A 26,207-nucleotide genomic window follows, 5' to 3' on the forward strand; every position below is an offset into this window, starting at 1 on the left:
TAAATATCTGGAGGCCATTGCATCCCAGACATTAATTAGACGGCATCCTCACAGGATCTTTCTTGAGGGTCTCCGGCAAATATGAAGATGAGAGTTGTCCCCTGCCCCCCCCAAAAAAATTCAAAATTAAACCGGCTAAAGTTAAACGCTCCATAGTCTCAAATGGTTATCAAATCCATTATTTTTCATCGGTGCAGCATGCAAAATTCCAGAGGCCCCTTAGATAAAGGATTAAGATCAGAACTATGATATTGGGAATAAAGGAGAAAAAGCAGGAACAAGAAATAAAAAATTTTCTGCTGACCAGCCAGAACATGGGAAGTCTTTTTTAAAGTATATAATTTGGCATGTATAATTGGCTTTATTATTTGAATTATGATGTGGCAAGATTTGATATTCTATCAACTGTGATGTTATTAATAAAAATTATTTACAAAAAAAACGAAAACAAAATTCCAGAGGCCCCTGCCTCCGCCCGGCTCCACCCAGTAAATACGGTAGGGCTGCCCTTGTACCTTCTCGAGCGACGTCACCGCCCCATGCAAATTAGCTGGCGCATGGCGCCCTGGGAAAGCAGGCGGCTCTTCGGCAGGGTTGTTTATATGCCGCTCTGCACAAAGAGCTTTGCCGCGGGAAACGGTGCAAAATGCCGCAGCGGGAGGCGTTCTAATCTCTCGCCGAAAGTTTCCAAGACAGCTCACTTTGCCCCACCGTGACCTAGGAGGCTGTGCGCAAGATGGCGGCCCCGGCGTCCAGACGTGCTCGCTATCGTCAGTGAGGTATATCCTTACCTGTTCCTCCTCCGGGAGAACAGAACATGATGAACGGAGAGCGCATGAGACATGATTAGAGTCTCCGCTGGCCGGGGAACAGCAACGCCCCGGCCTGCTCCTTTCTGATTTTTACTGACGATCCTTCTCTAACCTCAAACGTTATAAAAACAGAATTAAGTTTTATTTCTCAATACTTAATCCTACTGGTTAGCTCTGTTTTTCTGATTCCTTGATTGCTCCGGGTTGGACTAGATGAACCTTGGGTGGCCCTTCAACAATTACACTTCTATTTCCGCGTCATTGGTCAACTGAAGTGTCCATCAGTTGCGCGTTGGCCCGCCTACTTCCACCTTCGTCTGCAATTACGCCTAGCGGAAGACCATTGGCCGCTCTTTCTACACTGGTCCCGCCCCTTCTCTGGTTTCCAGGGTGCGCTGTTTTGCCTGGCGGCCCTCCATCCCTCTTTCGGCTCACGTATCCCAATGCTTGGTGGTTTCACAAAATGGCCGACATATCCCTCCCTACGTTGCCTCTTCTCGTTTCTGATAGGCCGGCTTTGGTGTGGGGGGGAGATTGACAAGGTCCTCGTAACCACTAAGCTCGCGCTCGGCCATCTCCCGACTTAGCCAACCGGGAGCGAGCATCGTCAAGGGCGCAGGGAAGCAGCCAATCGGTACCCTTTCCTCTCCTTTGCAAATCCCGCCCTCTTTCCTAACCCTGGAGAGGCGTCGAAACTTGACCAATGGAAAGGGCAGGAGAAGCGCGCGAGAGGCCCTTCCATTAGCCAATGAGAAAACGGGAGACCCGCTCCTTCCGAAGGGGAGGCGGAGCTGCTGGCTTCTGGTAACCAATTAGGAGGCGCGTCTGGAACGCGGCGGCAGCCAATAGGGCTTCGGGAGGGCAGATTTGAAAAGCGAAGGCAAAGGCGTTTTTGCGGCGACGCGGATGGGAGGCTGTTGGCTGGCAGGTAAGAGAATCTCGCGGGCTGGTGGGAGGGAAAAGGGGTCGGCGGGGCAGGGACGGGGACCCCCCGTGTGCCCCTTCAGGACTGCGGCTCCCACCCTCCCGGACCTGATGGAAGACTGGGATCTGGTATTGCAAGGAGAGCCGCAGGGCTGCATGGGGTTGGGTGGATAATGGCTTGGGGTGGATCTCGGTGCAAAGGCCCAATCCGCACTATGCATTGAAAGCAGCTTCATAGTGCTTTAAACAATCATGGCTCCCCCCCCCCAAATAATCCTGGGAAATATAGTTTGCTAACGGTGCTGAGAGATGTTAGGAGACAACCCCCCCCCCCAATTCCCCTTCTAGATTTCCCTGCGAGGAGGGATTGGCTGTTGAACTGCTCTGAAAATCATAGATCTTTGTGTATGTTTTTTTTTGGGGGGGGCGGGTTCCTAACAGATTGAGGTTAACAGATTGAGGTTGAATCCTGACAAGACAGAAGTACTGTTTTGGGGGGACGGGGTGGGCAGGTGTGGAGAACTCCCTGGTCCTGAATGGGGTAACTGTGCCCCTGAAGGACCAGGTGCGCAGCCTGGGAGTCATTTTGGACTCGCAGCTGTCCATGGAGGCGCAGGTTAATTCTGTGTCCAGGGCAGCTGTTTACCAGCTCCACCTGATACGCAGGATGAGACCCTCCCTGCCCGCAGACTGCCTTGCAAGAGTGGTGCATGCTCTAGTTATCTCCCGCTTGGACTACTGCAATGTGCTCTATGTGGGGCTACCTTTGAAGGTGACCCGGAAACTGCAATTAATCCAGAATGCGGGAGCTAGACTGGTGACTGGGGGCGGCCGCCGAGACCACATAACACTGGTCTTGAAAAACCTACATTGGCTCCCAGTACGTTTCCGAGCACAATTCAAAGTGTTGGTGCTGACGTTGAAAGCCCTAAACGGCCTTGGCCCAGTATACCTGAAGGAGCGTCTCCACCCCCATCGTTTTGCCCGGACACTGAGGTCCAGCTCTGAGGGCCTTCTGGCGGTTCCTTCATTGCGAGAAGTAAGGTTACAGGGAACCAGGCAGAGGGCCTTCTTGGTAGTGGTGCCCATAAGTAGCTATCCTATCTTTAAAAGACATCTGAAGGCAGCCCTGTTTAGGGAAGTTTTTAATATTTAACGCTGTATTGTTTTTAATACTTGATTGGGTGCCGCCCAGAGTGGCTGGGGAGACTCAGCCAGATGGGCGGGGTATAAATAATAAAATATTATTGTTATTAATATTATTATTATATAACAACTCAGCAGCACCCTTAGACAATCCACAGTTCCCAGTAACACCCCCCCCCCCCGCTGCTTGAAATGGTATGGAGCTTTTTTAAAAAAATGTTTAGAGTGCAGACGAGGCCTTTATTCCAGAACAGTGTGCAGAAAGTAGCATCATATGGTTGCTCTTATTTATATTTTTTTTATAAAGTTTATAAATTACTGGATTGTACCAAAAAACAAGAAGAACCCCAAACCCACCCCACCCTCAAAGCAAGAAGGAAAAAGTAGCTCACGGGGAGCGCGGGGGGGGGGGTATTTTGCCATCATACTACTAACTTGGAGGTATGTTTTTTGCTTATAATTTCTGTAGCACTTCCCCGGTATGAAATGCTTTTCAACACATGCTCAAGGTAATTGAATTTAACTGTTAGGTGTTGCATTCGTAAATGCCAGTTTTAGGGATATTTATGTATGGTTAGGTGCAGGTGATTGAGAACTCTCCTGCAACTGGAAGTCATGCCATTAAACACACGCTAAATCTGTTCACAGTAATATTTCAGGATGTGAAATAATATTTTTGCCAGGCTGTGTCAGAACCTTTTCTCAAAAATTAACGACTGTATGCACAGTGGACTGTATCCCCCTATCCCAAACGAGAGCACACCCAAGACAAGTCAAGAAGTTATCACAAAAATAAAGCTTGCAGGAACATCCCTTCAGGCAATTATATTGCAAGCTGTGACATATGCATGTACCCGTACTCAGGCATTCAGTTGTTCTGTGCCCACATTAATAATGCTGTGATCAAATATGGAGCATAAACTGGGGCAGCATACATCCTTATTTTTTAACCTGAAAGTTTCATGTGCTGCAAACAACCGCACAATAAAAATTTGCACAATAAAAAATAGTATGACACTCTTTAAGCTGCCAAACCAAACACAGTAGCAGTGCTTTCAGTAACCCTCAGCAACACTGATAACAGGTGGAGGAATACAAAGGTGCTCCCTTGCTACTTTAAAAGAAACAGTCGGTATAGTGCAGTGGTACCTTGGTTTCAGAACAGCTTAGTTTATGAACAGCTTGGATTAAGAACGCTGCAAACCTGGAAGTAGGTGTTTTGGTTTGTGAGGTTTGCCTTGGAAGCAGAACAGGTTTCGCTTCCTGTTGAGGGTGTTCCATTTGTAAATTGAGTCCCCCGCTGCTATGGGAAAGCACGCCTTGGTTTAAAAACATTTTGGTTTAAGAACGGACTTCCGGAACAGATTACGTTTGTAAACCAAGGTTCCACTGTATAGCTGTGGGAGGATGTTGCTAAAGGGCGTATTAGATGGCCAGAATTGAACAATAAAAATAGTCTTTTGAAAACTGTATTGTGCCAATACAGTGGTACCTCTGGTTGCGGACGGGATCTGTTCCAGAGGACTAGTCGGATCCCGAGGTTTCCACAATCTGAGGGCCGCTTCTGTGCATGTGGCGAAACCCAGTAAAATACTTCTGGGTTTGACCCGCGCGCACCCCAAAGCTTATGTAACCCTCTGGTTACGTAAATGGAGGTACAGCTGTATTTTTATTGTGAACACAAAATTAAACATGTATTAACAGTTTCTGTTAAAAGTGTGATATTAACAATGTGTCAGATGTGAATCGCGTATTAGTTCACGCTTTCTGGAAAAATAAATAAAAGGTGTTGCTTTTCCTTTTTTTTTTAAATGGTGACTGGATGTTCTGATTTGGCGCCCACAACCCATGTCCCAGGAGCCATTTGGCGCCTAGATTTCCTGACATTGGTTCAGTTCCACAGCATGATATCTGTTTACCCTTTGCAGAGTGACTCTTGGGATCCAATACTGGAGCTGCAGTAATTTTGGTCACAATCTTTCTGACTTGGTGCTGGACACCAGAGCCGGGCTATCTCTCCCTCTGAGGATTCTGAGATCCAATGGTCTTTCAGATCATCTTGTGATCCAAGATGGCAAATAAGGAAAATCTGAGCAGTATGTATAGCCTTTCCAAAGTAAGTCTTTGCCTATATTTGCCACTGCTGGGAAAACTATATGTGGGGTGGGAATGCGTCAACTGTTGTGATGGGTGGTGAAGGAATCTTTATTGGGGTGGTGAGTTAAACTGAGTACAGTAGTACCTCGGGTTACAAACTCTGCTAACCCGGAAGTAGTACCTCGGGTTGAGAACTTTGCCCCAGGATGAGAACAAAAATCGCGTGGTGGCTGCGGGAGGCCCCATTAGGGAAAGTGCGTCCCAGGTTAAGACGTTTTGGGTTAAGAACGGACCTCTGGAACGAATTAAGTTCGTAACTTGAGGTACCACTGTATGTGTAACAGACAAAAATTGGATGACTAGTCTTTGACCTTATCTTCTGCTCTTGACAAAAGTCCTATCGTGTGTGTGTGTCTGTGTCTGGTAGCCTGTGGGCTCTAAATTGTGGCTTTTACTAATATCACATTTATTAATGGGGCTTCAAATGAAGGCATATAACCAATTATGTGAGGGGGAGCATTCTCCATTATTTTACTTTTCCATGGAAATTTTCCCATTTCATAAGTTCATTGGTAACAGTGGGTGGATGTCAGTTGTAAAGACAATTAATACTAGACAAACCTGGCAGTTTCAAAGTTATTTGCTCTGCTGACGAAATACAAGTAATAATAATAATAATAATAATAATAATAATAATAATAATTAATATGTTAACCTGCACAGAATTTTGCTTAATCGGTTGCCATCAATTTGATTTTAATTAATTTTTATAATGAAATATTTTTAGAATATGTGATTATTTGACTGTTTATTTGATTGTTGTTAGCCGCCCTGAGCCCAGCTCAGCTGGGGAGGGCGGGATATAAATAAAATTTATTATTATTATTATTATTATTATTATTATTATTATTATTATTTATACCCCGCCCACCTGGTTGGGTTTCCCCAGACACTCTGGGCGGCTTCCAACAAAAGATTAAAACTACAAGTACATTTCCTGCTTGGCAGGGGGTTGGACTCGATGGCCCTTGTGGTCTCTTCCAACTCTATGATTCTATGATAAACAAGTTAAATCAGATCACTGGAGTGTTTCAGAAAACCTACTGATAACAAATACACTGACTTTCTGTCTTTGCACACAGGGCTGTGTGTACGTCTTCATTTAAAAACCACGAAATGTGACCTTGAATGGGGCTATTTCTTGATTGCGTTGTCCCTTTCCCGCAGTACCGGGTGAACAACATGACAAGTGCTCAGAGGGTTGCCTGTAAGGATACCAACACTCCATCATCCATCACCCCTTCTGGAACGCTTTTGGCCCACAGAGCGATTTCCAGCAGCACAAAGAAAGGCCCAAAGGATTCGGGTGCCCAGAATATGGGTAAGACCTGGTCTGCTTTGTAGAAATTTTTGGAAATGCCTCTCACTGATTCCTGTGCTGCTGAAATTGCCTCGGATGCACCCCATTGCTTTGGGGTTTTCCCCAGACTGCTTGTCGTAAAGGATGCTGGGGCTTGTGTTGGTCTTGCCGTGTTATGGATGACTTTGTTTTCTGTTTCCACAGCTGTCGCAGGCAGGGTCCCTATTGAGTCTGGCTCCATGGCTCAGCCGCCAAAGGAAGGCCCTGAGTGAGTTCCCTTGTTACTGGTTTCAGAAAGCTGGCGGTTGCAAATCTGTTTCTGGACTTGGGAATGGGTTGGGGCTAGCCATGTTTATTTACTTACTAAATTTCTACCCCGCTCTTCATCCGAAGATCCCAGAACAGTTTAAATATAAAAACACAAACTTATACAGGCGTACCTTGGATCCCGAACGCCCTGAAACTTAGACATTTTGGTTCCCGAACGCCGCAAATCCGGAAGTGATTGTTCTGGTTTCCAAACGTTCTTTTGGAACCCGAACGTCCGACAGGGCTTCCACGGCTTCTGATTGGCAAAACCTATGTGGTGTTTCGCAACTTTCTGACTAGTTGCAGGACCTTAGCCAGACCTAGCAGAGTACACGCAGAAAGAAACGGAAGCAATTGGCGACTTGGCTGCAGACAGGATAGACGAAGCAGGAACCAGGAACTTGTAGCTAGGTGTTTATTATATACGGTGGACTATTTACAGGAACAAAACTCAGATCTTTTGCTAGCTCTCTCTCACACAACTCTTCCACTGAACACTGAACTCCAGAACTAACACATTCCAGTTAGTAGGCCATGAATTATCACTCCCTTGAGAGAGCTTGACCAATAAGGGAGCTGTCTCCATGCCTCTGTTATCACCAGGAAGACTTACTCCTTCACATGACCTTCTGGCTGTCTGCCAAACCTTAATTGACTCTGTGTGAGTAGCTGCACGTACACAGTTTCCCAACGGGAGCTTCCTGCAGCCAATCAGAAGTTGCGATTTGGCTTTCAAACGTTTTGGAAGTTGAACAGACTTCCAGAACGGATTCCGTTTGACTTCCAAGGTACGACTGTAATATCAAACTGAAACAATACCCTGCCAGTTCGAAAGGCCATAGATTGTTTAATGAGCCAAAGGCCTGGGAGAAGAGGCATGTTTTTGCCTGGTACCTAAAGGTATGTAGTTTGTCAGGAAAAAGCAGCAATGCGAGAGTGAGCTGCAGGTGTCTGGAATGCAAAACAGGATGTTGATGTTTGGGACTGTACTATTGGAACAAAGGGGCAGTCTATTCACTGTACTGAGCACCGGATGTTAGCTCAGAGTGTCATCTGACCTGTACTGGAAGTACAGGGGTGGAGTTTATCTCTCTACTGTTGGAGACTGGAGAGTGCAGACGTGTTTCTCTGTACTGCTGCAATGATAGAAATAAAGACATGTAAATAGATTTCTGTCTGCTCTTTCCCCTCCCTGAGGGAAGGAGGGAGGAGTTGGTGTGTCCCTCTCACGCTGAGTGGGATCGCCGAATGTGACCTTGCCTGTATCCTGACGGGAGACGCAGATGGGGAGGTCAACAAGGATCTCAAGCCGAATGCCTGGAGTGTGGCCAGTTACCTCTGACTGCGGCCTGAGAATCCGATAGTTATGGTGTTAGGAGAGTCTCCCTGCAGGGAACAATAGGGTTTCAAGGTGCCTGTCCCCTCCTTGCAACATGACAAATTCCTCTGGGGTGTCATGCCAGCTAATCTATTTATCCTCCACTCCCTAGGCGCTTATTCACCATTGATGACTTTGAGATCGGGCGTCCTCTGGGTAAAGGCAAGTTTGGGAACGTCTACCTGGCTCGGGAAAAAGAAACCAAGTTCATTGTGGCGCTCAAAGTGCTCTTCAAATCCCAAATGGAGAAGGAGTGTGTGGAACATCAGCTGCGGCGGGAGATTGAAATCCAGTGTCACCTCAGGTACTGCAAAAGACCAAAGGCTTCTGAGCCTCCAAGTTCACAATAGTTTTCACTGTCGGCCTGCTTTGCCCCCTTCCTGTGAGCATCAAGGACAAAAACGGCCAAGGATGTTTTTGGAAAAGATGGAATCTCTTTGGGTGTAGAAGCTGTTGTCCCTAAAATCCTGTCAGTTTCCGGCTGTACAGGTGGTGGTGTTTGTTAAATTTCTGTCCCTCGCAAAGAGCCAGCAAACGAAAAGAAAAAAAGCAGTGAAAGAATGCTATTAAATTAAAAGTGGTCCCTCAGCTGGCAATTGTGTGGCCCTATAGATCTTCATCCCTTTACTCCAGGGGTCAGCAAACTTTTTCAACAGGGGGCCGGTCCACTGTTCCTCAGACCTTGTGGGGGGCTGGACTATATTTTTTTGGGGGGGTGAACGAATTCCTATGCCCCACAAATAACCCAGAGATGCATTTTAAATAAAAGCACTGTAAAAAACATGCTGATTCCCGAACTTTCTGCGGGCCAGATTTAGAAGGCGATTGGGCTGGATCCGGCCCCTGGGCCTTAGTTTGCCTACCCATGCTTTAATGTCTCTTTCCTTTGCGGCCGCTCCCCGGTCGTCGATTCTAATGCCCCTCCCCTTTCCTGCAGCCACCCCAATATCCTGCGCCTTTACAACTACTTCCACGACCGGAAGCGTGTATATCTGATCCTGGAGTATGCCCCTCGCGGGGAGCTCTACAAGGAACTGCAGAAACACCGGCGTTTTGATGAGCAGAGGAGTGCCACGGTGAGCTTGCGCATGACTGCGCCTGGGCTCAGAGGTTAAATAACAGCTTGGGGGCCCTTAAACCTTAAGGTACCACATGCGTTGGCGGAAAGGCGGGAGGATGTTGCCAGGGGATGGGGTGTAGCTCAGCAGGAGAGCATTGCCCAAAAATGGTCCCTGGTGGCATTTCCAGGTGGGGCTAGGAATGTCTTCTGTTGGATCTGTTGGAGAGCCACTGCCTAAATGGTGTACACGAGGCACATCCAGCTCCCAAGAGACTGTGATCTACTCCCAGTATATAAAAAAAACTGGCAGTGATCTACCCACTGGATTGACCAAAGTTGCTGAGCTTTTTTGGGGGAGCCCTCACCACAGTTGTTGAGGATCAACAAGGAAAGCCCTGCGATCGACTGGTTGAACATACTTGGTGTACACGAACTGTTTATTTTAAAGAAAACACCTACCGTATTTTTCGCCCCATAAGACACACCGGCCCATAAGACGCACCTAGATTTTAGGGGGGGAAATAAAGGGGAAAAAATTTATTTCCCCCCCAGGTGCGCTACACCAGGAGCTTGGGGCGTGCGGAGCTCAGCGCGCCCCAAGCTTCTGCGTGCCGGCAAGGTCTCCGCTAGCGTGGGAGAGCCGGGCGCCTCTCCCAGGGCTAGCGGACCCCTGCGCTAATCCAGAAGCCGCCCCAAGCCTCGCGCACCCGGTGGGACCTCCTGCCGGGCGCGCGAGGCTTGCAGGCATTCGCCCCATAAGACGCACCCCGATTTCCCCTTCATTTTTGGAGGGGAAAAAGTGCGTCTTATGGGGCGAAAAATACGGTACATTGAATAAGAGCAATTAATGTACAACCTTGAAAGAGAAAACATTATTATTATTATTATTATTATTATTGCTGTTGTTATTAGTAAAAGGTAAAGGTACCTGCTCCTGCCAACCTAGCAGTTCAAAAGCATGTCAAAGTGCAAGTAGATAAATAGGTACCACTCTGGTGGGAAGGTAAACGGCATTTCCGTGCGCTGCTCTGGTTCGCCAGAAGCGGCTCAGTCTTGCTGGCCACATGACCCGGAAGCTGTACGTCGGCTCCCTCGGCCACTAAAGCGAGATGAGCACCACAACCCCAGAGTCAGTCACGACTAGACCTAATGGTCAGGGGTCCCTTCACCTTTACCTAAAGGACCCCTGACAGTTAACTCCAGTCGCAGACGACTCTAGGGTTGCGGTGCTCATCTCGCTTTACAGGCCGAGGGAGCCAGCGTTTGTCCACAGGCAGTTTTTCCGGGTCATGTGGCCAGCATGACTAAGCCGCTTCTGGCAAAACCAGAGCAGCGCACAGAAACGCCGTTTACCTTCCCACCGGAGCGGTACCTATTTATCTACTTGAACTTTGACGTGCTTTCAAACTGCTAGGTTGGCAGGAGCAGGGACTGAGCTCACCCCACCACGGGGATTCGAACCGCCGACTTTCTGATCGGCAAGCCCAAGAGGCTCAGTGGTTTAGACCACAGTGCCACCCGCATCCCTGTTGTTATTATTGGAAACATTTAAAAACCTATGAGCACGTGTAAATTCATGTGGATGACAAAACTTGGCATCTGCACATGGCATCATAACAGACTTGGAAAATCTTTTACCTTGCAGATTTAGCTTACATCCACAGGGTATATACTACCATCTACAGTATTAAGATAATTTCTCTATACTGCCTGCTGTGACTGAGACAGAAGGGAGATTACTATTCCTATTGTTAATAAACACTATAAATTGAGACCATGCTTAACACTTGTGCTGAAATAGAAAAGCCTTTGCCAAGGGCCTGAAGTTCAGGGAAGGGTCTAGCCTAATCTCAGTCTGGAATGGCTACCACGGGGTTGGGTTTTTGGTGGTTATAAGCCGAACATTTGAACCATGGAGGACCACTAATAACCTCCCCTGAAGACCTCCGTCAACGTGCAGAGATCAGCTGGTCTTTAAGGTGTCCTTAAGACTCTAATCTAGCAAATTATATACAAGAATCTTGAACGGGGCCCAGTACCATTTGGGCAGCCAGTGCAAGTTTTAAGAATTGGTGTTGGCAATAGTTTGTTTGCATTAATCAAATCTTGAGGTCAGCAGTGCATGAATCATCCTTGCCAGGCTATGCCTGTCCAAGAACGTCCATCGTGGGCACACCAGCTGGAGCTGGCAAAATAATAATAAAAATAAAATTTATTTATACATCGCCCCCCCTGGCCAGAACCGGTCTCAGGGTGGCTAGCACCAATGAAATCACGGTAAAAACATAATAGGGGGGAAAGAGAGGGGAGGAAAAGAAAAGAAAAATTTAAAATACATGTTAAAATGCAGCCTCATTTTAAAGTAGCTGATAAATCAAGACCATAAGGGCAGGGAAACATAAGGGTCAGACCAAGTCCAAACCAACGGCCAGGCGGAACAACTCTGTCTTGCAGGCCCTGCGGAAAGATGTCAAGTCCCACAGGGCCCTGGTCTCTTGTGACAGAGGGTTCCACTACGTCGGGGCCAGTGCTGAAAAGGCCCTGGCCATAGTTGAAACCAATCTAGCCTCCTTGAGGCTCATGACCTCCAAAGTGTTGTTATTTGTGGACCTTAAGGTCCTCCGTGGGGCATACCAGGAGAGGCGGTCCCATAGGTACGGGGCTGATCTGTTTGGCTGTCATTCAAAGGGTGCAGTTTGAGGTCAGCCAGTGCACCAAAGGAGCAGGGTGGTGAGTTCAAGTCTCTCTCATATAGCAAGGCACTGGTGTCCCAAGGTGTACGCAACGGACCCTTCTTTGCTTCACCTCTGCAGTACATGGAAGAGCTGGCTGATGCCCTCCTCTACTGTCACAGCAAGAAGGTCATTCACCGGGACATCAAGCCGGAGAACCTGCTTATGGGGCTGAAGGGGGAGTTGAAGATTGCTGATTTTGGCTGGTCCGTGCATGCCCCCTCGCTCAGGTAAGGGGGGGCGCCCTTGGTTTGGTTCGCCCTGGTGGACTCAGGATATCTGAGGCCCTAGTTCCCCACTGCGCTGCCCCAGATCCCTTCAGCTCTTAACCGCCCTTGACCTCCTGCTCTGCCTCAGGAGAAAGACCATGTGTGGGACTATGGACTACCTGCCCCCTGAGATGATTGAAGGCAAACCCCACAACGAGAAGGTGGACCACTGGTGCATCGGGATCCTGTGTTACGAGTTCCTGGTGGGGCACCCGCCCTTCGAGACCGCCTCCGCCCCGGAGACGTATCGCCGCATTGTATCGGTGAGCTTTGCAGTCGGCTTCACAGTTGGCCCACAATTGTCATTCATGCCAGCCATTTCCACGCAGAGCTTAGTGGGTTGCGCCAGGAGGGTTCTGCTAGCTTCAAGCTCATAGCACCGGGGAGCTCTTGTCAGGATTCCAGCCGAGGTCACAGGTAAACTGGCCTCACTCCAGGCGTTCGGCTGGGATCCTTGTTGACCTTCCGTCTGCGTCTCCCGGCAGGCAAGGTCGTAAATCGGCGATTCTCCTCAGACGTGAGGAGAACACTCCCTCCTCCTTCTTTCCCTCCCTGCATTCCCCCCCAGGGAGGGGAAAAGAGACAGACAGGAGTCCTATTTACATGTTTTATTCCTGTCATTCAGCAGTACAGAGAAAACGTGTCTGTACCCTCCAGACTCCAGCAGTAGAGTCACCAACTCCGCCCCTGTACTTCCAGCACAGGTCAGATGACACGCTGAGCTAACATCCGGTGCTCAGTACAGAGAAAGGACTGCCCCCTTTCTCCACTAGTACAATTCCAGACCACAACATCCTGTTTTGCTTTCCAGCCACCTGCAGCTGGCTTTTGCATTGCTGCTTTTTCCTGACAGCTCTAGCCCCAAAGGGGATTGTCCCAAAAAGTGGTGCAAAAGAGGGAGGGGGGAGAGGAAGAGACAAAAGCACGAGGACTAGGCGCTTATGTGGCAGAAGAACTGGTGAAAAGCATAGGGCCAGTTCTTGCGGCTTCAGAATGCAGTGGGCCACCCGGTGTCGGCAACATTGAATACCGTATTTTAGCTTAATAAGACACACTTTCCCCCCCCTAAAAAGTAAGGGGAAATGTCTGTGTGTCTTATGAAGCGATTGCCGCACAGAGGAGGGACGTGTAAGCGGCTCCTGTCCGCTTTGCTGCTTTAAAGCGAGCCGCGGAAGAGGGATGGACGGGAGCCATGGCTCCCCTTCATTCAGTATATATTTTTTCGTGCTTTCCTCCCAATAATAATAATAATAATAATAATAATAATAATAAATTTATTATTTATACCCCGCCCATCTGGCTGGGTTTCCCCAGCCACTCTGGGCGGCTTCCAACAAAACACTAAAATACAACATTTTAAACATTAAAAGCTTCCCTAAACAGGGCTGCCTTCAGATGTCTTCTAAAAGTTTGGTAGTTATTTTTCTCTTTGACATCTGGTGGGAGGGCGTTCCACAGGGCGGGTGCCACCACCGAGAAGGCCCTCTGCCTGGTTCCCTGTAACTTGGCTTCTCGCAGCAAGGGAGCTACGCGAAAAACTATGGAGCGAAAAATACAGTGGTATCCCGCAAGACGAACGCCTCGCAAGACGGAAAACCCGCTAGACGAAAGGGTTTTCCGTTTTGGAGGCGCTTCGCAAAACGAATTTCCCTATGGGCTTGCTTCGCAAGACGACAGCCCATAGGGAAATCTCCGGGACAGCGGGGAAGCGCAGCGCGTCTTCCCCGCTGTCCTCGGACCTCCTCCCGCCGCCCGGCTTCGGAACGAAGCTCCGATGCCGGGCGGGGGGGGGACGCCTCCTCCCGCCGCTCGGCATCGGAACGAAGCTCCGATGCCGGGCGGCGGGGCGGGAACGCCTCCTCCCGCCGCCCGGCATCGGAACGAAGCTCCGATGCCGGGCGGCGGGGCGGGAACGCCTCCTCCCGCCGCCCGGCATCGGGACGAAGCTCCGATGCCGGGCGGGGGGGAACGCCTCCTCCCGCCGCCCGGCATCGGAACGAAGCTCCGATGCCGGGCGGGGGGGGGGACGCCTCCTCCCGCCGCCCTTGCTTCGGATGGCTGTCCTGAAGACTTGGGGTGGGAGGAGGGTTTTCCTTCCCACCGCCAACATTCAGAATGCTGTTCTGAATGTTGGCGGTGGGGAGGAAAAACCCTCCTCCCACGCAAGCCCCGGGAACAGAGGGAAAGCGCTGCGCGCCTTCCCCTCTGTTCCCGTACCTGTCCTGAAGGCTTGCGGTGGGGAGAAAAGCCCTTCTCCGCACCGCCAGCCTGGCAAGTGGTTTCCCTAGGAACGCATTAATTGATTTTCAGTGCATTCCTATGGGAAACCGTGCTTCGCAAGACGAAAAACTCGCAAGAAGAAAAAACTTGCGGAACCAATTAATTTCGTCTTGCGAGGCACCACTGTACGGTAATTGCAGTTGCTTCCTAACTGGATCTTTGCTGCCCACAACGCAGAATCCACCACTGGGCCTGGCCGCCACTTTCCTCAGGGCTGTAGACACGTATCCTGAATAGGCTACAACCCTTTCACGAGAGCCTAGAGGCGCTGCAATGCACACTTTTGGGAAATCATGAGGCTTGCAGCCCATGTGGCTACAGTGTTGAACTTTAAAAGCTGGGAAAACCAGGCCCCCCCCCCATCCTTCAAGTAGGCCTTGGGCCCACCTCTCTAGATCTAGCTTTCCTCAGAGGGTGGTTGTGAGGATGAGTGTGGGTTTGGGGAACGGGGGGCAGCCTTGTGCACATGAAGACCCTTCAAGGTGTTTTGGAAGAAGATACGCATACGACGCATGAATGAATGTTTATTTGTGTCAGCCATCAGCCATAGCAACAATACAACAATGCGATATATAAAAAACTGAAATCAAAAGTCCATTATATAAAACACACTTTAGGGTCCTGAATCAGCAGTCAAATAGTGGATCTAGTTCTGATTGCTCCAGCTAAAAACCTTGCAGACTTTGCTGTCACCTGCTCATCTTGAACTGCTAAGAGAAAGGACACTGTGGCAGTGGTTGGGCGACCCGGAATGGACAATAAAAGAGGGGCGATAATCTCATTCCTCAAGTTTTTATAAAGAGTGCGAGCCAGAAGGGCATGCGCCACCGATTCAGTACTGCCATCTCCACAGGGACATAAGCGTTTTTCGTGTGGAATCTGTTGGAATCGTCCCTCAAGTACAGCCGAGGGCAGTACGTTCAATCTTGCCAGGGTAAAAGTGTGTCTATATTTTGGGATTGCTAGGTTATGCAGGTAGGGTGCCAGAGAGTCGAAATGGGAAGGTGGAAAATAGTCATACCATGGGCAAAATTTCCTTATACATATACAACATCCCAACTGGCTGAGCACAGGTGGTCTAGCAATAAAGTAGGCAAAAATGAGATCTCCCTTCCACCATGTCTTCTGATAATTCAAAATAGGGAAAGCTACCTGAGGAGAGGGGTACAGCGATCTATGGAGGAGGATGTAATATGGCACAGCCCTCCCTCCAGGAAGATCTACTTGGGTTGAATGGCACAGGCTTGCTGGCAAAGACTGGATTTAGTGGGTATGACTGTGCTTCCATTACCCCATTTTGGAAAGCATGGCAGCTTCCTTGCAGTACTTCTCTGTGGACAGTAGGGGATTCCTGCACGTTCTGGGGCAGATGGGGCTCGTCCACCTGTGAAAGTAGCCCATCTTGGAGAAGGAAAGCTTGGTGCTGTTGTAGACAAAATCTGCCCTTCTTCCCTTATGGGGTATCCAAGAGCCCGTATAGAGTCCTTACGTGGGTTCCCTGTTGGTAGGAGAAAATAATAGAGGCCAACCAGAGAATATTGAGAAGCAAAGCAGCTAGTAAGCCTGATCTTTATTAAAGCTGTTGCAACAGGGTGCCCCCTTCACACACAGGAAAGGAGGAGGACCCAGAACCAAGGTGTGCCTGCCCCCATATATAGACATTTTAAAAACCCTGCCCTGGAGCTCCAGACCACCCCTCCATACACCGTACATACATCACAGAAGGGGTGTAACCCAAGACCACCCCCCTACAAACATCATCCCTACGTCACAGAAATTTGAATGTTGTTGTTTTTCCTGTCTGCCAGGTTATCTGATAACACCTTATCTGATTGCCTTTCCTGGTAGTCTGGCCATTCCTTTGAAAAGGTGATTACTAAATTCCTGTAACAAGGAAGGGTTTTTTTTCCCCACCTCCTCCCTCCTTGCAGAGAAACATTTGGTCAGCTTGGGAGTCAAAATGGTTTCAGGGCTGTCTTCCTGTGCTGCTCCAGACATGTGGTTTATATATTTATGTACGTGTTTGCTTGGTACATTTATGAACATTTATTATATACAGTGGTACCTCAGGTTAAGTACTTAATTCATTCCAGAGGTCCGTTCTTAACCTGAAACTGTTCTTAACCTGAAGTACCACTTTAGCTAATGGGGCCTCCTGCTGCTGCCGCGCTGCCAGAGCACGATTTCTGTTCTCATCCTGAAGCAAAGTTCTTAACCTGAAGCACTATTTCTGGGTAAGCGGAGTCTGTAACCTGAAGCGTATGTAACCCGAGGTACCACTGTATCAAAGACTTTTAAATTCTTATAACAATGCCTTGTGGGATATCTTTGGGAGAATAAATGGCTAAGGAGTAAGCAAGGCACACATCCGGAGTGGAGTCCCTAAGACGGTTGGATGGGGCCTTGTACCCCTTGTACTTCCAGCAACTCCGGCAGCCAAACATCTTGCTCTGCTTTCCTTTGGACCACATCAGCCAAGACGAGAGGGCAGCCCAGGAGCTCAAGACACACTGCCCGGGCTTGCGCCCCAGGAAGGTCACTTTGGTGCTGCTACTGCAGCCGTTCGACTTCACCCCTGGAGGCGCACTCCATTGTCTATTGAGACGGATGCCTGCAATAATACAACTTGACACTCTTTGGGATAGAAAGCCAGAGGAAGTACCATAAAAGTCTACAATTCTTGAGAGATTCTTAAGAGGACCCTCTTAAAGATGCTGAATATTTAGCAGATCATTGTACAGAGCCTTCTTAAAAGGTAAAGGGACCCCTGACCATTAGGTCCAGTCGTGACCGACTCTGGGGTTGCGGCGCTCATCTCGCTTTACTGGCCGGGGGAGCCGGCGTACAGCTTCCGGGTCATGTGGCCAGCATGACCAAGCCGCTTCTGGAGAACCAGAGCAGCGCACGGAAACGCCGTTTACCTTCCCGCCGGAGTGGTACCTATTTATCTACTTGCACTTTGACGTGCTTTTGAACTGCTAGGTGGGCAGGAGCAGGGACCGAGCAACGGGAGCTTGCTTGCTTCCTGCCTAAATATGTTAGCAATGCAAGTACCAGAGATGTCATTCCAAGTGTGTGTGTGTCAGAGAAATGCGTTCAGAAGCCGAGGAAGCGTCTGTTCCTTGCTAAATCCTCCCATGCCTGCTTTTCTCTGGTTCCTGGTCTTGACTCCCTTTTCTCTCTCTCCCGTACCCCAATACAGGTAGATCTTAAGTTCCCCCCGTTTGTGACAGAAGGCGCCCGGGACTTGATTTCAAAGCTGCTGCGCCACAACCCGGCTGATCGACTGCCACTTCAGGGTGTGATGGAGCACCCTTGGGTGAAAGCCAACTCGCGGCGGGTCCTGCCTCCCGTCTACAACGCTGGGCCTGTGAACTAGCTCTGAGGAGGGACGCATGAGGAGGGACTGGTCATAACCGAGCGATGGCCCAGGAAGAATTTTGGTTTGGTTATGTTTTAAGGTTTTCTTTCAAATGATTGTAGGGTCTTAATTTTTTATTATTATTATTTTTTGCTCCTGGAGGTCCTTGCTGGAAGAACTGATAGGTGAATAGCGTATTTCTGCCTGCTGGGGGATAAACCTGCCCCTCCAAGCTTCTGGGGGAGCTGGCTTCGATTGCTTCAGAGTCCGAATTGAAAAATGGGTGTTGCTTCAGTTGGAACTGAAGGCCTTTAATCCTTACTCTCCGAAAAGCTCTTTTTAATAGGCCCACAGTCACCCAGACCGTTCTAAGACATGGATCTTGTGGCATTATCCTACGGAGATGTTTGCGTCTTTAATAAAACTAATATTATTTTTTATATATACTCGATTGGCTGTGCCTCCTCTTCCTTCGTCCAGCTGAAACTTTGGATGGTTATTTCCGATTTCCTCAAAGCGCAGAAACAGATGGGTGGGGTTTGGCTTGGCGCTTGACACAGAGGACTCATTGTTATGCTGGGGGTGGTGGCTCGGGCTGAATATACATGTACTTTCCTGCCTAGACGCCCTGCCCTGCCATAAACTCTTCCTTTGGACTTTCCAAAAGACAGCTTGGAGAAATTGGTCAGAAGAAGAAAGCAAGGCGTGGATGTTATGCTTGCAGGCCTGTGTTGGTCAGTGCAGGAAAGCAGAGATTTCGTGTATGCTGCATGGAGCTCCACGACGGGAGAGAGAATTTCAAGAAATAAAAGCATAAATGGAATATTCTATGGAAAGGGCTAATTCTCACTGAGGGGGGTAACACGACAGTTGCATGTAGTGCCCCAACTGCCTTCTAAAATAAGACATAAAAATAGCCAGTGAGATTGTACAGTGGTACCTCGGGTTAAGTACTTAATTCGTTCCGGAGGTCCGTTCTTAACCTGAAACTGTTCTTAACCTGAAGCACCACTTTAGCTACTGGGGCCTCCTGCTGCCGCTGCGCTGCTGGAGCCCGATTTCTGTTCTTTTCCTGAAGCAAAGTTCTTAACCTGAAGCACTATTTCTGGGTTAGCGGAGTGTGTAACCTGAAGCGGATGTAACCCGAGGTACCACTGTACAGTCGTACCTCGGGTTACATACGCTTCAGGTTACATATGCTTCAGGTTACAGACTCCGCTAACCCAGAAATAGTGCTTCAGGTTAAGAACTTTGCTTCAGGATGAGAACAGAAATTGGGCTCCGGCGGCACGGCAGCAGCGGGAGGCCCCATTAGCTAAAGTGGTGCTTCTGGTTAAGAATAGTTTCAGGTTAAGTACGGACCTTCAGAACGAATTAAGTACTTAACCTGAGGTACCACTGTAGTTGGAAGCAGAAAAGCAATAGGGTAGAGAGGTTTCTTAAAGTTTCCACTCTTGTGGCACTGATACGTTTAAAATTGCAGCCCTCTGATTTATTTAGCTGCCAGAGTACAGTTTTTTCCTTTGTACAGGAAAAGGGAGGGGGGTGCACCTGCCTACTGTTTCTGAGGGTATCCTAGCGGGGAAATGCATGGGACAAGTGGGTTACGTCTTTCCTAGACACCCCCTTCAAATCGTAGCTTCAAAGTTTCATGGTGTTTAGAAATAATGGCAAAGGAGGCCAATAACTACCTTAGCTGCAGCTGAGCAGTACAGCTTTAGGCTTACAAATATAGGCTCTCAGCATTCAGTTTGGGGGTTTTAGTGGCCTCTGCCCTTATTGGTATGTGAGATGGCTAATAATGCCAAAATCAGTTTAAAGAAGAGAGAAAGATGCAAGCTATATTCCAAGCAGATGACATGAATTTCATGTGTTTTTATTGTGTATTATATCCACGCTTACGCACTCAAATATGTTGTAAGCTGCTTGGAGAACTTTTTTCTGTAACGAGCAGCTAACAAGTTCAGATGATATACTTTGCAAAAGCAAAGCGCAAAAGTGAGATTTCCTCTGCCCCAAAATTAAAAGAACACTTGTCTCCTGCAAGATAAAGATTGGATGGGTTTGTGTGTTTTTTGGTTTAAAAAGTGCTCTCCTGTACATCATTTGCAGTTTGAAGTAGCACAGCTCAGATGGATGTTTAGCAATTGTTACCTATTTATTATATTTGTAGCACACCTTCCCTCCGAGCAGCAGGGCGGTGGACTAAATGTCCCTTGGAGTACTTCCAAATCTACAATACTATGTTTCTATGACTCCACGTGTTATTCTTGCAACAAGCCTGTGAAGAAGAAGAAGAAGAAGAGGAGTTTGGATTTGATATCCCGCCTTTCACTCCCCTTCAGGAGTCTCAAAGCGGCTAACATTCTCCTTTCCCTTCCTCCCCCACAACAAACACTCTGTGAGGTGAGTGGGGCTGAGAGACTTCACAGAAGTGTGACTAACCCAAGGTCACCCAGCAGCTGCAGGTGGAGGAGCGGAGACGCGAACCCGGTTTCCCAGATTACGTGACTACCGCTCTTAACCACTACATCACACATTAGACCGAGAGAGAGTGGCTAGCATGGCTATTTGGAATTTGAACCCTGGTCTCCAAGGTCCTAGTCTGGACCTTTCTAAACACGCATCATTTCGTGATGCAGCAATTCAGTTTTACTAGCAAAGAAGAGGTTACACTAACCCCGGGAGGAGCGTGGAGAGCGTTTGCACACCTACACACTGCAACCGACACACTGATGTGTCATGACGCACAGTTTGGAAAGCTCTGTCCTAGTCCAACACTACACACGTATTCTTGGCGAGAGAGAGAGAGAGAGGCTGAAATAAATTGGGACTTCTTTGAGTAGGCTCCCTGACATAAGTAGACCTCGGTCATATACATTCATTTTAGTGCGTTTACTCTCAGAACATGCTTGGTATCTCGATTCTCAAACGTAATCTGTTCCGGAAGACTTCTGAAACGTTCGGAAGCCAAGGCGCAAAGGGCCGTTCACAAATTCAGTTGAAAAAAACCGAAAAACACGCAGCGGAAGCAGTTAGACTTTCAAGGCATGTTTGAAAACGGAAACATTTACTTTTGGGTTTTCAGTGCCGAAATGTTCATCGATGGAGACATTCGAGAACCGATGTACCACTGTAGAGATCTACAGCAGGTCCTTTTTAGACCATCCACCTCCACTAACTGGCTTTTAGGTGTCTAATTTCCCCCAAAGATCCTTTTATTTAAACTTTTCAGCCACTTGGACTCTTGAGTATCTGTGGCTCAACGCCCCCTTGGGTGGTTTCCTGGAGACGATTTTGCTCTAGCTGTGTTTTCCATACAGGTAGGTAGCTAGCTGTGTTGGTAGTCGAAACAAAGTAAAATAAAAAAATCCTTCCAGTAGCACCCTAGAGACCAACTAAGTTAGTTATTGGTATGAGCTTTCGTGTGCATGCACACTTCTTCAGATACCTGAATACAGTCATACCTCGGGTTACAGGTGTTTCAGGTTGCGTGTTTTTGGGTTACGGATGCACCGAAACCCGTACCAGAATGGGTTACCTCTGGGTTGCGGCGCTCACGCATGCGCAGAAATGCTAAAGCGTGCTTTGCGCATGCGCAGAAGCGCCAAATCGTGACTGGCACATGCGCAGATGTGGCGCTGCGGGTTGCGAATGTGCCTCCTGCAAGGATCATGTTCACAACCGGAGCATCCACTGTATATAACTTAGTTGGTCTCTAAGGTGCTACTGGTGTGTGTGTGTGTGTGTTTTCCTTGACATTCCTATTTTCCCCATTGTATCCTGTGGCAATAATAATAATAATAATAATAATAATAATAATAATAATAATAATTTATTATTTATACCCCGCCCATCTGGCTGGGTTTCCCCAGCCACTCTGGGCGGCTTCCAAAAGAATATTAAAATACTGTGATACATCAAACATTAAAAGCTTCCCTAAACAGGGCTGCCTTCAGATGTCTTCTAAAAGTCTGGTAGTTCTCTTTGACATCTGGTGGGAGGGCGTTCCACAGGGAGGGCGCCACTACCGAGAAGGCCCTCTGCCTGGTTCCCTGTAACTTGGCTTCTCGCAGTGAGGGAACCGCCAGAAGGCACTCGGTGCTGGACCTCAGTGTCCGGGTAGAACGATGGAGGTGGAGACGCTCCTTCAAGTACATGAGGAAAGCCCTGCAAGTTACAGGCCAGTGGCCTACCTGGTTGTTATGTGAAAAAAACTCCTTTCCCCTTAGAGCCCATATAGAGAGTCCTTTTGTAGGTTCTCTATCAGTAGGAGAAACTAACAGAGGCCAACCAGAGAATATTGAGAAGCAAAGCAGCTAGTAAGCCTGATCTTTATTAAAGCTATTGCAACAGGGTGCTCCCCCCCACCCCCGTGGGGGGGGGGACCCCAAGCCATGTGCGCAAGCCCTTATATAGACATTTTAAATTGCCTGCCCAGGATTCCATGACCACCCCCAGAAACATTGTACATGCATCACAGAAGGGGTGTAGCCCAAGACCACCCCATTAATAATAATAAAATAATAATAATAATAATAATATCTTGTCATTGCCCCCTTCAGGGACAACGAAATTACTTGACTGCTCCATAAAAACACTAATTAAACAATACAGTATAATACAGCAAGGAAGATTAGATGACTTTCAAAGTCCGGGCTTCCCATTCAGGGCCGAGATCGCTCTGGAGAAGAAGCTGTTCTTAAGACGGCTCGTTCTTGTCTTCATCGTCCTGTATCTCCGTCCCGACGGCAAGAGCTCGAAGAGACAGTGACCAGGATGCGATGGATCTTTTACTATGTCCAGTGCCTTCCTATGGCACCTTGTGGCATAAATCTGCTCTAAGGTGGAGAGTGGGCAGCCAACAATGCTCTCTGCTGCCTTAACAACCCTGCACAACCCCATCCTGTCCTGGGTAGTACAGCTTCCGTACCACACACATAAGCCATAAGTGAGCACGCTCTCAATGGCACAGTGATAGAAGGCAAGCAGCAGTTTCTGCGGAAGATGGTTTTTCCTTAGTATTCTCAAAAAGTAGTCTCTGCTGCGCCTTCTTCACAAGCCCCCTTGTGTTGACACTCAAGGGGGCTTGTGAAGATACATCAGAGGAGGGGCAGAAATCTGGGTGTGCTGTTTCTTCCTGTCTGCCAGGTTACCTGATTGGATTACCTGGCATCCTGGCCACTCTTGTTATGATAGCTACTCAATTCCTAAATCCAGGTCACAGGCTCACACCCTATTCATATTTTAAATGTGCCCTTAAGACAGGATTTGTGAAAGAGACAGTGGAGAGATTTCCCATTTTTTTCGACCTTGCAGAGAAATATTTGAGGTCATTTTGGGAGAGAGAAAATGGTTTCAGGATTTTTCTGTGGGTTCCAGACATGTGGTTTTACATATTTGTAGGTGTTTGCTTGGTACGTTTATGAACATATATTATATATATATAAAACCTTAAAATTATTATAACATGGTCCAGCATTCTGTTCTCACAGTGGCCAACCAGAGGCCTGTGGGAAACGGGCAAGCAGGATTCGAACACAGGAGCCTTCTCTCCTGTGGTTTCCAGCAACTGGTATTCAGAAACATTGATGCCTCTGACTGTGGAGACAAGAGTGTAGCCATCGATAGCCCTCTCCGTGAATTTGTCTCATCCTCTTTTAAAACCAAGTTGGCCATTCCTGCCTTCTGTGGGAACAAGTTCCATAGTTTGACAATCCACCGCGTGCCTTCACTTCTCAATCCACCTGCTTTAGCTTGTTACGGAGAAATCTGAGGGCTCCCTTGGACAAAAAACAAGGACACCAGCCAGGAATACCAAAGCAAAACAGCAGCCAGTAGGCTTGGTCTTTATTGAAGACTGTCGTGGCAGGACTCCCACCTGCTACAAGGTGGAACAAGATGGAAGCCCCAAACAAAAGAGAACCCAAACTTTTATTAGCTGCTAATCCCCATGTTACACCCCCCCAAACTACATCACTCATACATCACGGTTACATCATGAAAGGGGAGGTCTAGTGGCAGTAATCCGAGCATCCTGGACCCTGCCCCATGGCTCTCCTTGCCCTCCACCAAACACCCATCAAGTGTAACAAAAAAGATCTTTACATTTCCCTGTTTCCCAGCCAAGTTAATCCCACCCTTTTGTCTTCATCTGGGTTTGTTATTTCTGGAATGGCTACCTGTCTGGCACTCAGGTATCAGGATGCCAGGGGTTATCACTCAGGCAGAGGGGCTGCTGAGGAGCTGAGCTCACATGTCTATATGAATTTCTGAAGTTTTCCCAATGAGCCAGTACATAGATACATTGATCAGTGAATTGTTACATTTGGTGTTCTGCAGCCGAGGCCCTTTGAATAGATAGGAAGAAACTGTGATGGGGTGTTTTGGGGGGACAAGTCACAAAAGCGAGTGTGCTGGTTTTGGTAGTGGGCTGCGTGTGCATGATATCTGCTGGAGGGGCAACACCCCCCCCAACCTATACATAAATTCCTGCAACAAGCCACACTGACTCTTCAGGAATTTTAGCTGGACAAATATGGGATTGGGTCTACAGCCCAATCCTAGCAGCTTCTTTCCCTCAAAGCCCAGGACAAAGCCATGTTGCTGTAAAAGCTCTGCTGGGTCTAACCCAGCATCCGTCTTGACCACAGCATCTTGTCAAAAAATGGCGTTGGGCTAGGGGCTTTTGGGAAACTCTCAAGCGGAACCGGAAGCTTATCATAGAATCATAGAGTTGGAATAGACCACAAGGGCCATCGAGTCCAACCCCCTGCCAAGCAGGAAACACCATCAGAGCACTCCTGACATATGGTTGTCAAGCCTCTGCTTAAAGACCTCCAAAAAAGGAGAATCTACCACACTCCTTGGCAGCAAATTCCACTGCCGAACAGCTCTTACTGTCAGGAAGTTCTTCCTAATGTTTAGGTGGAATATTCTTTCTTGTAGTTTGGATCCATTGCTCCGTGTCCGCTTCTCTGGAGCAGCAGAAAACAACCTTTCTCCCTCCTCTATGTGGCATCCTTTTATATATTTGAACATGGCTATCATATCACCCCTTAACCTCCTCTTCTCCAGGCTAAACATGCCCAGCTCCCTTAGCCGTTCCTCATAAGGCATCGTTTCCAGGCCTTTGACCATTTTGGTTGCCCTCCTCTGGACACGTTCCAGTTTGTCAGTGTCCTTCTTGAACTGTGGTGCCCAGAACTGGACACAGTACTCCAGGTGAGGTCTGACCAGAGCAGAATACAGTGGCACTATTACTTCTCTATAGCTTCCTTCTCCACAGTGTGCCTTGCAGTAACCATAGATGGGCCATTCCATTTACGTATCTTATTTCCATGAGGTACCCCAAAGTACTTAGGAGGCATGCTTCCTTGGCCCATGGCGACTCCATTTTGGCTGACAGGCCATGACGCTTTTACCAAGCTCATGGCGGGCGTTGCGCTCTGATGCTTTACTACCTTGCTGTGCTTTCCCTAAAAGGGCCTCCCATAAATACCACACTTCAGTGGCGTAGCGTGGGGGGTGCAGGGGGGGCCGGCCGCACTGGGCGCAACATCTGGGAGTTAGGGTTAGGGGGCGCAAATTACTTGCCTTGCCCCGGGTGCTGACAACCCACCCTACGCCACTGCCACACTTCAAGCCAAAAGAAGTGGGGATGGGTGTAGCCCCCTCCCCTCATGAAAGCCACGAAGGCTTTGTTGTTGTTGTTTAGTCGTTTAGTTGTGTCCGACTCTTCGTGACCCCCTGGACCAGAGCACGCCAGGCACTCCTGCCTTCCACTGCCTCCCGCAGTTTGGTCAAACTCATGCTGGTAGCTTCGAGAACACTGTCCCACCATCTCGTCCTCCGTCGTCCCCTTCTCCTTGTGCCCTCCATCTTTCCCAACACCAGGGTCTTTTCCAGGGAGTCTTCTCTTCTCATGAGGTGGCCAAAGTCTTGGAGCCTCAGCTTCAGGATCTATCCTTCCAGTGAGCACTCAGGGCTGATTTCCTTCAGAATGGAGAGGTTTGATCTTCTTGCAGTCCATGGGACTCTCAAGAGTCTCCTCCAGCACCAGAATTCAAAAGCATCCATTCTCCGGCGATCAGCCTTCTTTATGGTCCAGTACAAAGGCTTTAGAGAGGTATTAAAGAGCTTGTTAATGGAGGAAGGCGGCTCATTTGCATTTATGGTGGTTTTTACACTCATTACACCTTAAGGCTTAAAGCAGCAAGGCAGGACGGAGAGAGTTGTTTCCTCAGATTGTGAGGTGACCCTGTCATTGTGCTTTTTCTGCCTTTTTCTCTCTCCCCAACACACACATCCCTCATTTTGTACTGAACACTTTTATTTTATTTTATTTCATTTTATTTCATTCCCCCCTCCATTCCCTGGCCATCAATGGTGGGGAAGGAGGGTAAGCGAGCCACATTCAAAGGCCTGCTGTGAGGGAAACGAGGCAAGGCAACATGGCGGCCGCGCAGGTGCTCCCCCT

General features: G+C 48.4%; 1 protein-coding gene across 3 annotated transcripts; it reads left to right on the forward strand.

The window, feature by feature from the left end:
- The first annotated feature begins 1,621 nt into the window (after positions 1 to 1,621).
- AURKB (aurora kinase B) lies at positions 1,622 to 18,174 on the forward strand. Of its 3 annotated transcripts, none has more exons than XM_083472781.1 (9): positions 1,622 to 1,740; positions 4,811 to 4,998; positions 6,207 to 6,360; positions 6,544 to 6,607; positions 8,139 to 8,330; positions 8,964 to 9,102; positions 11,900 to 12,048; positions 12,176 to 12,350; positions 17,570 to 18,174. In XM_083472781.1, the coding sequence occupies exons 2-9, from the start codon at positions 4,954 to 4,956 to the stop codon at positions 17,744 to 17,746; spliced, it is 1,095 nt and encodes a 364-aa protein (XP_083328907.1). In that variant the 5' UTR covers positions 1,622 to 1,740; positions 4,811 to 4,953; the 3' UTR covers positions 17,747 to 18,174. The 3 variants fall into 3 exon arrangements, with proteins under 3 accessions (XP_083328907.1, XP_083328908.1, XP_083328906.1); XM_083472782.1 differs by lacking the exon at positions 1,622 to 1,740 and adding an exon at positions 3,227 to 3,391 and having other exon boundaries at positions 6,122 to 6,360; XM_083472780.1 differs by lacking the exon at positions 1,622 to 1,740 and adding an exon at positions 3,227 to 3,391.
- Positions 18,175 to 26,207: the final 8,033 nt, after the last annotated feature.

The sequence above is a fragment of the Podarcis liolepis genome (genome assembly GCF_965112155.1).
Source record: "Podarcis liolepis genome assembly, chromosome: 13".
In the NCBI taxonomy this organism is placed as follows: domain Eukaryota; kingdom Metazoa; phylum Chordata; class Lepidosauria; order Squamata; family Lacertidae; genus Podarcis; species Podarcis liolepis.

Coding starts and splice junctions, on each gene's coding strand:
- AURKB (XM_083472781.1), top strand. CDS start 4,954: ATGGCAAATAAGGAAAATCTGAGCAGTATGTATAGCCTTTCCAAA. Junction 4,999..6,206: donor GTATGTATAGCCTTTCCAAA/GTAAGTCTTTGC, acceptor CCTTTCCCGCAG/TACCGGGTGAACAACATGAC. Junction 6,608..8,138: donor CCGCCAAAGGAAGGCCCTGA/GTGAGTTCCCTT, acceptor TCCACTCCCTAG/GCGCTTATTCACCATTGATG.